The sequence below is a fragment of the Carcharhinus amblyrhynchos genome, chromosome 6, assembly GCF_965287045.1.
Source record: "Carcharhinus amblyrhynchos chromosome 6, sCarAmb.v2.hapA, whole genome shotgun sequence".
NCBI classification, from domain to species: domain Eukaryota; kingdom Metazoa; phylum Chordata; class Chondrichthyes; order Carcharhiniformes; family Carcharhinidae; genus Carcharhinus; species Carcharhinus amblyrhynchos.
In genome coordinates, this window is record NC_137329.1 from 55,554,221 (window position 1) to 55,569,695 (window position 15,475).

At 39.3% G+C, this 15,475-nt stretch overlaps 1 protein-coding gene across 4 annotated transcripts in view; it reads left to right on the forward strand.

Moving 5' to 3' along the window:
- Window positions 1–15,475, forward strand: part of LOC145343936 (activating molecule in BECN1-regulated autophagy protein 1-like) — a 400,132-nt gene that overhangs the window by 249,638 nt on the left and 135,019 nt on the right. For all 4 annotated transcript variants that reach the window (XM_080190487.1, XM_080190491.1, XM_080190488.1 and 1 more), the window contains one exon: window positions 469–579. In XM_080190487.1, the coding sequence (XP_080046613.1) occupies window positions 469–579 (111 nt within the window). The remainder of the gene's footprint in view (window positions 1–468; window positions 580–15,475) is intronic.

Genomic DNA, 15,475 nt, shown 5'->3' on the forward strand with positions numbered 1-15,475 from the left:
AAATTAACAAATAGTCACACTGCAGCCACTGGAAGCAGTGTGAAAACATTTGCTGTCAAAGGAATGTCCCCTACCTTTATCGTGTGATCAAAATATCTGTACTTTAAAGGGTTATTTTATCAAAAGGATCGTAAAATACCTTGACTGTTTTTAAATCAATTAGTCTTTACTCATTCAACTTCCAGGCACTACATTCCAGTGGTTAAGGCCAAGTCAAGCCTTTGTAATCGATGGATGTCAATTGTGCAAGCTTTTGTTCTCTTTCGCTGATATCTGAACCCCTCAGCTGACCTCTTTTTACAGATGGGAATGTCTTCAAAATTTAATCTATTTTACATGGCCTTTTGTGATTCAATATTCAGTATTTTCACTGCTGGTGAGTTAAACAAGCAGCAGGTTGGCATAAACTGCTAAATTGATAATGGCTAAAAGATATCCTTTACTGAGTGTCTTATTCTCTAATTGCAGGTGCTGTGATAGGTGACGGACAGTCTGCTGTGGCCAGTAATATTGCCAATATCACTTATCGCCTCCAGTGGTGGGATTTCACCAAGTTTGATCTTCCAGAGATCAGTAATGGTAAGTGATATGTGAAGACTGCTGGAAGCTATGGGTCTTTACTTTGACCCATGTGAGTTCCATAAAAATCTTTATGATCAAAGTGATGTATTCTGCACCACATAAAGGGGTGCACAGTGCAGCATATGATGGCAAAAAGGTCAACCAAATGAATAGATCTTTACTCAGGGGCAGCATGTTTTATTTTGACCAGTGGAGCTATCGATGGATGATATTTATGTTTACTTTCTGGTTTTGAACACAACATTCAGTGATCTTTGCTAACCAGTTAACTTCCAGTATGCCTTTCCCCATATAGAATTGTATTCTCAATGTTCAGGTAAAGGCAGAAAACACTTTGTGACTAATTTTAGACTTCTGAAATAGTGATTCTCAAAGCTCCTGGAATAGTATTAATCGGTCCATAAACATGCTGTTGAAGGGGATACGTTCACTCTTATACGCCCCCTAGTCTGAAGTTATGATATTCACAATCTGACTGGTAACACGGTGTTGAGAGTATTGGCTTTGAGCAGATTCTTTTCATGCAGCCTCTATGACACATCTATCTGTTATTGTTTAGTAAGAATTGCATTTGGAGAAACATTGTTAGCAAAATCAATGTGAATAATGCCATAATTTATAACATATTACATTGACTTTGAACCCAATCAAACTTAGCTCACTTAGTTTACGGGGGTTGAGACAGTAGAGTCTTTAAGCCTGATTGGAAGCCAGCTTTCAGAGGGAGTGCAAATTATTCGGCCAGACTAGATCATATCACAGCCCTTGGATGAATGTTTCAGTAGCCATTTTCTTGGAAAATAGGAAGTAGCTGGAATGTTAAAATTGTATTCTCATCTACAGTGAAGATATGATAACATTGAACTGGTAAGACATGATTACAACCCAGTGCATTGTGGCAGATTTGTGTATTTTCTGCCAAGTGCTCATCAAAATTGCTTAACTTATACTGTAACTCCCTCAACTACCATTATTATTCTTCCCTAATCTAATTATGTTTTGTTTCTACATTAAGCAACTTCCCTGCCTGCCAATTCTCTCGTCATCCTGACATTTAAACATTGATTTATTTGAAGGCTTTTTGATGTCATAAATTTTCAGCCAGTTTTATATCTTATAAACACAGAGCTAATTTCAGTTCAAATAATTAGCTCCTGTAATGGCATTGAAATAGATTTTTGAGTATGCTTGAGATGGAGAATTAGGTCATTTTTTTGATCTTTGAAAGAGTTCACATTCATAGGAAAAGGGGTCTGTTTTATGTTGCTGATGTACAAGTAGTGTTTTCATCAGCATGTATACTTCAGTGGCAAACCCAATCATTCCTATCAAATGTCATTTGTGTTACTGCAATATGTCCAAAATACATTATAACCAATAAATTCTGTGATGTCCATATGAAGAGATGTGTTCTTCCTCAAGCACACTGAAAATATAATGGAAAGATTGTTTGATAATAAATAGTCTTGTTGTTTTAAGATGTCAAATTAACTGAAACCCTCTGACACTGAAAAGCTTTAAACAATTTTCATTGTTGGAATTGTGTGTGTAACATCAGACTTAAAAGCAGGAGTAGGCCATTCGCCCTGTCGAGCCTGCTCCATCATGCAGTAAAATCATGTCTGGCCTGATAATGCTGTCAACTTCATTTTCCCCATAGCCTTTGTCTCCCTTATGAATCAAAAATCTGCCCAATTCTGCTTTGAATAAATTCAATGACCCAGTCCCCATTGATTTTTGAGAGAGAGAATTCTACATAGTGATCAACCTTGACAGAAAAAATCTCATCTCCATCTTAAAAGGAAGATCTCTTATTCTTAAACTGAATACCCTAGTTAACGTCTCCCCCACAGAAGGAAGCATAAGAACATAAGAAATAGGAGCAGGAGCAGGAGTAGGCCATCTATCCCCTCGAGCCTGCCCTGCCATTCAATAAGATCATGGCTGATCTGAAATGAATCAGTTCCACTTTCCTGCTTTCTCCCCATAACCCTTAATCCCCTTGTCTGTCAGAAATCTATCTAACCGTAACTTAAATATATTCAGTGAGGTAGCCTCCACCACTTCAATGGGCAGAGAATTCCAGAGACTCACCACCCTTTGAGTGAAGAAGTTCCTCCTCGACTCCATTCTAAACTGCTTCTCCCCCCCCCCACTTATTTTGAGGCTGTGCCCTCTAGTTCTGCTAGGAAGAGTCTCTCTACCTGTACACTATCTAGCCCCTTCATTATCTTGTAAGTTTCTAGAAGATCCCCCCTCAGCCTTCTAAACTCTTAACGAGTACAGACCCAGTCTATTCAATCTGTCTTCATAAGCTAACCCCCTCATCTCTCGTATCAGCCTGGTGAACCTTCTCTGTACTTCCCCCAAGGCCAATATATCCTTTTGCAAATACAGGGCCCAAAACTGCACAAGGTACTCCAGTTGCGGCCTCAACAGTGCCCTGTACAGTTGCAGCAATACCTCCCTGCTTTTATATTCTATCCCCCTCGCTATAAAGGCCAGCATTCCATTCGCCTTCTTGATTACCTGCTGCACGTGCAGACTGGGTTTTTGCGATTCCTGCATAAGGACCCCCATGTCCCTCTGCACAGTAGCATGCTGCAGCTTTTCACCCTTTAAATAATAATCCCTCCTACTATTATTTCTACCAAAGTGGATAACTTCACATTTGCTAACGTTATACTCCATCTGCCAGGTCCTTGCCCACTCACTCAGCCTATCCAGATCTCTCTTTGGACTTTCTGTGCCCTCCACGCAGTTTGCTTTTCCCCTCATCTTCATGTCATCAATTTTGTTACCCTACACTCAGCTCCCTCCTCCAGATCGTCTGTGTAAATGGTAAACAGTTGAGGCCCCAGCACCGATCCCTGCGGCACTCCACTAGTCACCAACTGCCAACCAGAAAAGCACCCATTGATTCCAACTTTCTGCTTCCTGTTAAATAACCAATCCTCAATCCATGCTAGCACTTTACAATTCCATGTACCCTAACCTTCTGCAGCAACCTTTTGTGAGGCACCTCATCGAACACCTGGAAATCCAAAAACACCACATGCACCGGTTCCCCTCTGTCTACCGCACTAGTCACATCCTCATAGAAATCCAATAAATTCGTTAAACATGACTTCCCCTTCACGAATCCTTCCAGTATCCATCCTATCAAGTCCTCTCAGGATCTTATATGTTTCAGTATGATCACCTGTCATTCTTCTGAACTCCAATGGGTATAGGTCAAACCTGTTCAAGCATTCCTCATATAATAACCCCTTCATCCCAGAAATGAGTCAAGTAGATCACCTCTGAACTGTTTCCACCACATTCTAGAACAATGAGAGTAAGTTTTTCATTTAGTTGCATTAAAATTCCTCCCTACATAAAGGTAGCCTATCCATGTAACTAATCCATTTTAAATTTAAAAACTTGCATCCTAATTTTTTGTTCTTTATTTCTTCATGCTATTCCCCATTCCAGATTCAGCATTTTCCAAGGTAACATAGCCGGCACTTGTTTGTTGAATTGCTGGTATGTACATGCATTCTACCCAATTTATTGGGAAAATCAAGGCAATATTAAGTAAAAGATACAATTCTAGGGGGCTGCAGTAGCAAAGGGACCTTTTGGTATACAAGCAGGAATAGTTGAATTTGCAGGGCAGGTTGAGAGAGTAGTTAGTAAAGCATAAAGGATTCTTGGCTTTATAAATAGAGTATGGGGGGCAAAAGCATGGAGGAAATTTATAAAACATTGGTTCAACCTAAACCGAAGTATTGTGTTCAGAGCAGGTCAAAAGCTAGGAATCTTGAGGTGTGTAATTCACTTCATCACCCCCGAACCTGACCACCATCGACAAAACACAAGTCAGGAGTGTAGTTCCAGCAACACTCGAGAAGCTTGATGATATCCAAGGCAAAGCAGCCTACTTGATTGCTACCCCTTTCACAAATATTCAATTCCTCCACCACTGACGAACAGTGGCAGTCTTGTATACTGCCTGCAAGATGCACTGCAGGAACTCACCAAGATTCCTTCCAAGCCCACTACCATCTAGAAGGACAAGTGCTGCAGATACCTGGGAACAACAATACCTGGAGATTCCCCTACAAGTTAATCACCGTCCTGACTTAGAAATATATCACTGTTCCTTCATTGTTGCTGAGTTAAAATTGTGATATTCCCTCCCTAATAGCACAGTGAATTGACCTACATCTCGGGCCTGCAGTAGTTCAAGAAGGCAGCTCACCAACATCTTCTGAAGGGCAGCTAGGGAATGGCAGTAAATGCTGGCCTAGCTAGTGATGCTCAAGTCTCTTAAATTATTATTTTAAAATTCTGACTGACCACCATGCTTTAATGATTGTCAAGGCATTAGAGAGGGTGTAGAAAGAACTTAGAAAAATGGTTGTAAGGATGAAGGATTTCAATTCCATCAATAGATTGGAAGAGTTGTGATAGCTCTTCTTGCAGAAGGGAAGATTAAGGGAAAATTTAGTAGAGGGATCTGTACAGATTTGATGGGAAAAGCTGTTCCAATTGAAGGAATAGTTGATAACCAGAGGACAAGTGAATGGCAAAAGTATCAAAGGTGATGATGTAAGTGTTTATACAGTGAGTGGTTAGGATTTAGAATGCACTGTCTTAGAGTGTGGTGGATTCAATTGTGACTTTCTGTCACCACCACATGACAGTTGTTTCCTAATGTGGTCAGTGAGTTAAGATTTTGTGCATGTGCTCATACATAAATTCACGTATACCTCAGTTTAAAATAACAGAACGGCAACATTTTATCCTTGAACAAGATAAATATTAGTTAATTACAAGACTACTGTTGAAAGTTTAAGCAAAAGGGATACGTTAACACAAATATAGACACAAAGATTAGGATACAATTAAGGAAAAAGATACTTAGATGTTAGATTTCACATCAGTCGCAGTGAAACATTGTTGTGGACTGTTGCTTTGAATTCCTTATTTCCAAAGTGAAAGGCTTGAATCTTGGAAGTCAGGCACAGTAGCTACAATGACTTCTGTAATCAACTGGAGATGACCTGTACAGGTTGACTGGGCAAGTAAGCAGCTTTGGAGAGCGAGGGAAGGTCCCGTTTCTTTATAGGTTCTGCCGAGACAACACCTGAAGATTGCTTGATTTCCTTTCTTAGCAAAACCATGATATTGTCCGTCTGAGCACCTTTGTCTGCAGCTGCAGACAGCAGGGAGCCAATCTCTCTCATGTATTTTACCGGAAAACTGTTGCTGGTAGTGTCTCCTCTCAAAACTGCCACACCAAGTGGCTTCTTCAACCCCTTTTTATAATTAATTAGTTCATAACTTATTATTTCACCAGGCAAATAATTTAATTATGTTGCGGTCCTTTGAAATCTCTTATCTTCTGTTCTCTCAGAAGTAAAAAGATCTTTTACACCTTTTAGACATCAACGGACGTGTCTTGTTGCATAGATTGTTCCGCTGATTGGAGTCATACCTGGTACATAGGAAGATGATTGTGCTTATGGAGGGTCTGTCATCTCAACCCCATGACGTCTTTGCAGGAGTCCCTAGTGTCCTAGGCCAACAATCTTCAGCTACTTCATCAATGACCTTCCCTTTGTCATAAGGTCAAAAGTGGGGATGTTCACTGATGATTCCACAATGTTCAGCACAATTCACGACTCCACAGATACTGAAGCAGTCTATGTTCAAATGCGACAAGACCCGGACAGTATCCAAGTTTGGGTTGACAAGTGGCTGATAACATTCGCACCACACAAATTCAGGCAATGACCATCACCAATAAGAGACATTCTAAACACCACCCCTTGACATTCAATAGTATTACCATCACTGAATCTTCCACAGTTAACATCCTTGAGGTTATCATTGACCAAAAACTTAACTGGACTCACCATATAAACACAGTGGCTACAAGTGCAAGTCAGAGGCTAGGAATACTGTGGCGAGCAACTCCGCTCCTGACTCCCCAAAGCCTATCTGCCATCTCCAAGGCACAAGTCAGGAGTGTGATGGAATATTCCCAGCTTGACACCGTTCAGGACAAAGCAGCCCACTTGATTGGCATCACATCTACAAACATTCAATCCCTCCACCACCACACTCAGTAGCAGCAGAGTGTACTATCTACAAGATGCACTGCAGCAATTCACCAAAGATCCTTGAACAGCACCTTCCAAACCCACAACCACTGCCATCTAGAAGGACAAGGGCAGTAATACAGGGGAACACCATAACCTGCAAGTTCCCCTCCAAGTCACTCACCATCCTGACTTGGAAATATATCGCCATACCTTTGCAGTTACTGGGTCAAAATCCTGGAATTCCCTCCCAAACCACATTGTGGATCAACCCACAGCACTTGGACTGCGACGATTCAAGAAAGCAGCTCACCACCACCACCACCTTCTCAAGGGCAAATAGGCATGGGCAATAAATGCTGGCCAGCCAGCGACGCTCAGGTCCCACAAATGAATATATTGAAAAAAAAACACTCCAAGCCTACTATTCATGTATAGCTACAACACTCACCCACCTGAGAATTTGGAAAATTGTCCTGGTCAACATAAAGCAAGACAAATCTTATTTGCCCATTTATCATCCTATTAGTCTACTCCCAATTATCAGCAAAGTGATGGAAAATGTCATCAACAGTGCAATCAAGCAACACTTACTGAACAATAGCTGCTTATTGATGCTCAGTTTAGGTTTGCCAGGACCATTTGGTTCCAAACCTCATTATAGCTTTGATTCAAACATGATCACAATAATGGCACTCAATAAATGAGATGAGAGTGACTACCCTTATCATTAAGGCAGTATTTGATTGAATGTGGTATCCCAGTGGAGTTAATCAGTGGGGATCAGATAAAATTCTCTACTGGATTGAGATATGCCTAACAGAAAGGGAAGGTGCTTCGGATTTTTGAAGTCCTGTCACCTCAGCCCTAGGATAATGTCTTCAACAAAACTATCTTCAGCTGCTTCATCAATGATCTTCCCTCAAATGTATGATCAGATGTGGGAATGTTTGCAGATGATTGCACAATGTTTGGTACCGGTCATGACTCATCAAGTACTGAAGTAGTCTTTGCTTGCTTGTAGCAAGATCTGGACTGCATATAGGCTTGGCGCTGATAAGTGACTAGCAACATTAGCACCACAAAATGCCAACCAATGATGATCTTCAACAAGAGAAAATTGTATTATCCCCTTTGACTTTCAACGTCATTGCCATTGTTGAATCTCACACCATCATTATGCTAGGTTTTACCATTGGCTATAAAGTTAACTGGATATACCCAACATATACATCGAACCATTAATGTAGGAAAACATCCCAAGACCCTTTGTGGGAACGTAATCAAATAAAATCAACATTAAGCCAAAGAAACAGACATTAAGAAGGATGATGAGAAGCTTCATTAAAACACTAGATTTTAATGACAATGTTAAGGGAAGCAAGAGATGTAAAGCCAGACAGGTATAGAAAGGTACTTCCAGAGCTTAGGGTCTAGACACAGCCCTAATGGTGAGGCAAAAGGAGCAATGGATGCACAATAACAAAGTTGGAGGAATGTAGAGTTGTCAGAGGATTATAGAGCTGCAGGATGTTACGTATATAACCTGACATCACGTTCTACATTCAGTTCTCATCTCCAAATCTTGTTCATTATTTTTGCTCCAGCTCTTGAGACTACTCATCCCCTTTTCTATGTCCAGTCTCGAAAATGTTACCACAAGCTGTATGGTAGATTTATTTCCAATCATTTTTTAAAATATCTATCATCTCTGAAAACTGCCTGACTCACATCGGATGGGTGACCTGAATCCTCCTTGCTCTATGAGGAAATCCATCATCGCTACAGAGGGCACATTTTCATGTAGTAATACTCATGGCACTTTTGCTTTTACATTGTTAGCTGTGTTAACAGACCATGTTGTATTTTGAGACCAATATAAATTTGCTATATTGCTTAAGGGATCAAATGCGAATTTCACAGCAGTTCATCCTTCAGAATCTATTGTTTTATATTAAAGAAAACATTTAATCTGGTGCCCTGGGGAAATCTTAAACTATGGCAATTTGACAAAGCCAAAATTCAAATTCAAATTCAGTTCTTTGTATCTAGAGTTCAATACTGTAGTATTGCAGCCACTGAAATATTTGTTTGTAGAATATGAAATTGCCAAAATGATTCATCTTCTGGACTTGGGTTTGAATTCATTTCCATGGTTCAGTTAAGTTGAATGTCTTTTGAAGCTGAAGTTAGCAGTCCCCATTAAGAAAATGGACATTATAATCTGTTTCAAACGATTTTTTGAATGTTTTCCATTGCGTCAGGATAGGTATTCTTTTTCACTCCTAGTATTGGGAATACTTTTAAATTTTTGGGAAATTAGTCAGATAAATATCAGGTCGAACTCTTTTGTACGTAAATTTACGCCCGCGCACACACCAGATTTTATTGATTTTCAGCTAATATAATTTGAAACATCACAAATGTTTACATGCCCACTGGAAGCCAGTGCCACACTGAAAAGAAGTTCAATATTACTGCATCCTTCAGTTTTGTTACAAAATCAAATAGCTTTCAGAAGAGTTTATTGTGTCTTAGAGCAAGAACACATTTTTGTATGTTTGGTTGGAGAAGTTCCACTCCATTGAGATTGAATTTTCTAGGAGCCCTCAAGTGCTATCTCTCTGTGGGTTATTTGAATTGGAGAACTCCTGTTTTTCTCTGGCAATCAATCCTCCAAAATGGATATATAGTGTGGACATTTTAGCTTCCAATCAGGGATACACTCCATTTTAAATGAACAAACCCTTGATTAGTCTTTCTGTTTTATGTTTCGTTGTGAATGCAGTAAACTTTTCCTGTTTACTACTTCTGAAACCTGACAATATTTTTCTGTGTCCAAAACCACTGTTGGAGGCTGAAGTAAAATCGAAATGTCTATAAAGAACTTTTTAAAAGAATAAGCAATTGCCATCAAAATGAGAGAGGATAGCTGGTATTGGTAAATGTGGGCCCAATGCTTTTTTAATTCCTTTAATTCTCATTTTGCTTAAGTTACCATGGTACAAGTAAGGAGTGTTGTAAGTAAGGAAGATCTGTAAGCTCCTATTTTCAGAGCTTTAGAACTGTCCAGTAATCAGCTTCTTGCAGCCTTTCACCAAACTATAATTAAAAGAAATATGAAAACCATACAGCAGTCTGGACATACCACTTCTGATGTTGCATTCTTTTCTTAGAATTGTCATGTCTCAGTTAACTAAAATATGCACCATCACCTTTAACTATTACCATACAGTAATCCAGATTGCAAGTGTGAGGTCTGATAGCAGAATTGGTGCTAATTTTTCATGAGTATGATTTCATGGAACCAGATGTCAAACATAAACGTTTGAATAATCTACAGTTAATCCCTTTTATTAATCTGGCAAGTTATGATGAAAGCTACCTTACAAACTTTACTGCGACAGAATTGGGGTTAAGGATTTTCAATTATCCTAGATACCACAGGATTACAGCACTGGACAAAAAAAAGCTTGCTTTGCTTGATGTCTTCTATGTTGTCAAAGCCAATGAAGTAATTTTGATGAGAAGTCACTGTGGTAATGAAGGAAAATGAGACAATTTGCACTTAGCAAAGTCACACAAATGACAATTAAACAAAAGACAAAATAATCTATTACTTCCACCACTGAAGGTTAACTGTGATAATGTTTTCGCCCCTTAAGCCTGTTGTCTGTAAACAATATGGATGGATTTCAACAAAACTTGGAACACGGGGTGAAGCCCAAGTAAAAAGTGGTTCATTTTAGGCAAAGGTGATCCAGATCCATGTTTTTTTTTAAACTTTTGAAGATTGGACAAAAGGACTGTGTAAAAAAAAAAATTCTGAGTTGCTTTATTTAGAATATTGTTAATTGTTCTAAATAGTAGCGGATTGATTCAGCTGTTGTCGAATTTGTTTCAGCTGTCAAAATGTGTGTAGAGTTTTCAGAGAAGGTTGTTGAATGTTAATTAGCCTAAGGCTGCCTCAGTGAGATGGAAATTCAGGAAATTTCACCAGGTTAGACTGCAGAAACTCCGAGTGATTGGTTTGGAGCATCTTTGAATGAGAAATTACCACGCAAACATTTTTTGTGAACTTCTATGATTAAGGCATATCAGCTCTTGTTTCTCCAGCCCTACTGCTTTGAGAGCTGTGAAAGTTAAAGTAATGGGAATGATTTTCTCAATCAGTTAATTTGGTCCAGAGTGCAAATCAACTGTGCATGATAGAATGTTACTGAACGTATTGCAAAATCTTGCAATTGAGTAATTTCTTCAGAATTAGTTTTGGTATTCACAGTTGAAGTGTTCCATACATACATGTAAATGTTTATATCTATCACATGGAAGATGGGTAAATTCTTGTAAAAAGATTGTGTAAGGAAGGGCATAATCAGCCAGTTATTTTATCATCCTGAGCTTCCTGGGATATTCTGTTATGATCCCAGCTGATTTTACTGGACAAGTCAGATCCCAGGATAGAACCTGGCTTGATACATCATTATTTAAACCATGGAGGGTATCTATTGAACAGATTCACAGAAATCTGCTGTTGACTTTTTAACAAAAAGAAAAAGGGGGAAATTTTGCTGGCCCGTCCTGTCAGTCAGTCAGCGTGGCAAACTGGTAAGATTGGGCGAGAGGCGAAAAATTGGGATGATGTTATTGGCACTGATTTCCCAGTGAAATTGGCTTCATGCCCAAAAATGGCACAAGCTGATTTCAATATTCTTTCACTCATTTACATATAATTATGGGCTCTGTTGTCCAGGTTCACTTGACCTTACCTGCTCACCAGTCAAGGTCCTCACCAGCAAGGATCACACCTGGTCCTCTCCAACGGGGGTGATGTCTAGGGCAGTGATTGTTTGGGGGAGGGGGGAGACTATGTCCAGGGCGACGATCAGGGACTGACAGGAGATCTCTCCTGTACACAATGTACTGGGAGATCAGGATGCTTCTGCAATGGCATCCCTAGAGCTCAGCAGCCCGCCTCCCAGCAAGAATAAGCTCCATTGCTTCCTCTACTGGTGAGAATTGCGTCTGGGGCTTTTTTAACTGAGTGCCATACAACTGCGACTGGGAGCTCAGCCAAAACATTGGTGGGATTCTCTCCTGTTTTCACACTTGTTTGGTACTTAGAATTTTTTGAAAAGATCAGCACCAAAACTTTTATTACACAAGAAACATTCATTATATTACACCGGACAATGAAAAGGTTGGAAAGATTTCAGTACAGATACCAAAAGAATTACTCAAATTCTCACTATCCCTTTTATCCCAGAAATACCCCTACAGATCCAACACACCAATGGAGAGATCCAACTTTTTCCACACCAAGGTTAGAGTTGGTTCAGCTAAGGTTTCTATTCCAATAGGCTTCTGAATGTTCACCAGAAATCCTTGGTATCTCCTTTTGAGATCCAGAAAACTCACTCTAAATTCATTATTACATTAATTTTAAAGCAATTGATATGAGTTTCTTAAACTTGTTTCTTCAGCAGTCTGGCATCATTTTCAACCCTTCTGTTTTCTTAGAGCTTTCTGTTTTCATTCAATCATGTATCCACATCAACTGAAACTAAAACTGCTTTAATTCACTCTTGTTACTTCTGTGTGGGTCCCTTCCTCTGCTCGCCTGTTGCTTGGCATCAGCACAGTTTTTCTACTAGTATTTGCTTTAACTTCCCTAAACTACTAACCCCTTGGTTACCCTTTTCTTCGGTTCGAGAATCCTAAAACCTCATTAAAAATGCACATACATAAACAGGGCTTGGAAAGTTCCCTCTCTATCTCGAGCTAAACCTCTAAAACAAAACAAAACCACAATCTCACCTTTCTTAACAGACTAATTAAACAGTATAATTAAACTTGCTACATCTTATTCTTAACACCTCTTCTAATATTACTTGCTATACTGAGTAACAATAATAGTGAAGTTCATGTGATAGCAATTTGCATCTATTTCAATAAACTGTTCTACTCTCATGTCATGAACATATGTCAATCCTAGTGGCAATAACCAAAGACAAAATTGATTATTAAGGTGTTCCCTGATAATTCAGAAATTGAATGCACTGAGAGTTTTGTGTACGTGATATGTATCTATTAAATCATGGTTTGTTTTTGAACTGAGGGCCTTATAGTTGTTCCCTACTCTGGTAATTGGATTCACCATTTTTGTCCCCATCAATTGCTTTACTGTCACCCGCTGGCTGGTTTCACATATAAAGAATAGTAATTTTGGCAAAAGCAGCAAGTTTTCCAACAACCCTAGGATTATGTCATTATATCATCAGGAGAAGAAAGAGATATGAAGCACAAATAAATTCATACTAATTGTTTTATAGCAAGCTAGTTCGCCTTGCTTCACCTATTCAGTGGCTGCATTAGTAGATGAAGCAAATTTATATTAGGCTCGCTGCTGGTTGCAGACTCTCCCGAGGCTGGGAACTAGCACTTTTCTGAGGCTCATGTCAAAGTAGCTTGAAAAGGGAATAAGTTCATAATTAAAGTGCTGATTATTATCTGATAAATTAATTTTGGTTTGTTCTGAAATCCCAGCTATGTACAGATCTATAGGAATGTTATTAAAAGCATACTGATTTTATGCAGATCATTATTTTGTGTATTTTTCTTATTTGGCCTCATGATTTCTGTTTTGCTGTAGAACTGCTATATTGTAAATCTATTCTGTGAAAAATTCCCATCTGTTTGGTGTGTATTGTTCACAGCAGTGCTGCAGAATCAGGTTAATTGAAGTGTTTGATATGATCAGCTATAATTTACATTCTGATAGTGTGGTACAGAGATAAGATAACCGTGACATTTACTACTCCCCAGGAATTGTTTTCTAATATACTATCCCAGTGATATACGGTTGTACCTTCTCTTGCTAATTGTTGTAAAGGTAATAAAATTCTCAATTACTCAAATGGTTGGCCGGATCCACAGGAAGTTTCTCTTTGCTGGCTTCCTGAGCTAGAGTTAGATTATTTCCTAGCATGGTATGTAGAAAAAGAAACCAAGAGCCATTTTTAATTATTCTCAAACTCTCAATTTTTAAAATTTTCTTCCACCTCAGTGTCTCTTGTATATTTATTCATTTATAATGCAAACAGCATGCCTTTTGCCCCCACTACCTTCTACGTGGAGTTGCTGCCTCAGCCATCTTAAATTATTGTTATAAATATGGCTTTTCATAGAACCCTGAACTACCACTATCTGCCATAAGTTCCCATATATCCTGCAATACAATTGTGCACTGCGTACTTCACTGTCAAGTGGGTACCAACTTCCCTGCAGCACCATTACTGCAGAATTGGTACCAACTGTCCTGTGGCACCATTGCTACTGAGTGGGAATCAACTTCCCTGCAGCCCTTTGCCCATCTTCACTTTATATGAAGTGTATTGGAGTAATCCATTATTTTCTAAAAAAGTTGTTCAAATTCACTGAACTTTCTCAGAGTTTATCTTTCTGGTTTTAGTAGTTGATAAAAGTATTTCTCAAATATTCATTCCAGGCTTTGCTTTATAGTTTTGTATTGATAACTCAGTTGAAGACATTAGTTTGTATTGAAGCTAATTTCTTATTTACGATTTCCTCAGGCTGTCAACAAAGAGACCTTATCATTCTAGTTGGATATGAAGCACATGCATGTACTTGGTAATCTTGTTCATCAGTAATAAACTAGCATTCATTGATTGAGATACTGCTTTGTAATGCATATCTAGCCTAAAGAGGAAAAGGTAATAATCACTGCGCCAAAGGGTTAGGATTCACTTTCCGTCTTTTGTTGAGAAATGGGAATTTATTTTTGAAGGAAGGATAAAGTCATAAACACACCACATAATTTGTATAGCCATAAATTAAACTGCCATTTTAATCAGGTAAAAGTCTTAGAGTCAATTGCGGAACCGATGGTATAATCTGGTCATGGTGATTGTTCTTTAGTTTTATGTGCAATGACCACCTTGACTCAGCTCTTAGTGTCTGGCACTTTTGCACAAGGTAAGTTGGCAAACCAGCTAGTGATGCAGCACTGTTTGTGCTTGCAAATTAAATAAGAAATTTGGGAAAAGCCTTCTCACTTGTCCCTGTTTAGATCAGCCCAAAGAATAGAAATGAACTGCTGCATTGCACCCTGGTACTGAAAGTTTTGATCCACTAAGGTACAGATTTTGCTTTTTTGAATGGATGGTGTAATGATGTGTGTAAGTAAGCACAAGTCTGCTACCTTGATTTTGTCATGATAGGGGAATAGATTGATGCAACCAGTTGATGGTTGCAACAAGTGAGTGGGAAGGCAGAGAGAGAGCACAATCATATTCATAGCGAGGGGGATTGAATATAAAAGTAGGGAGGTCTTGCTGCGGCTGTATAGGGCATTGGTGAGGCTGCAGCTGGAGTACTGTGTGCAGTTTTGGGCACCGTACTTACGCAAGGATATTTTGGCCTTGGAGGGAGTGCAGAGGAGGTTTACTAGGCTGATACCGGAGTTGAAGGGGTTGAGCTATGAGGAGAGGCTGAATAAACTAGGCTTGTACTCGTTAGAGTTTAGAAGAATGAGGGGAGATCTCATTGAGACGTATAAGATGATGAATGGGATGGATAGGATAGAGGTGGAGAGACTCTTCCCGCTCAGAAAGGACAGTAGGACTAGGGGGCACAGCCTCAAGATAAAGGGGGGGCAGTTTAGAACGGAGTTGAGGAGGAACTTCTTCACTCAAAGGGTGGTGAATCTCTGGAATTCTCTGCCCGTTGAGGTGGTGGAGGCTACCTCGCTAAATATTTTTCGGGTTGATGGGTTTTTGATAAGA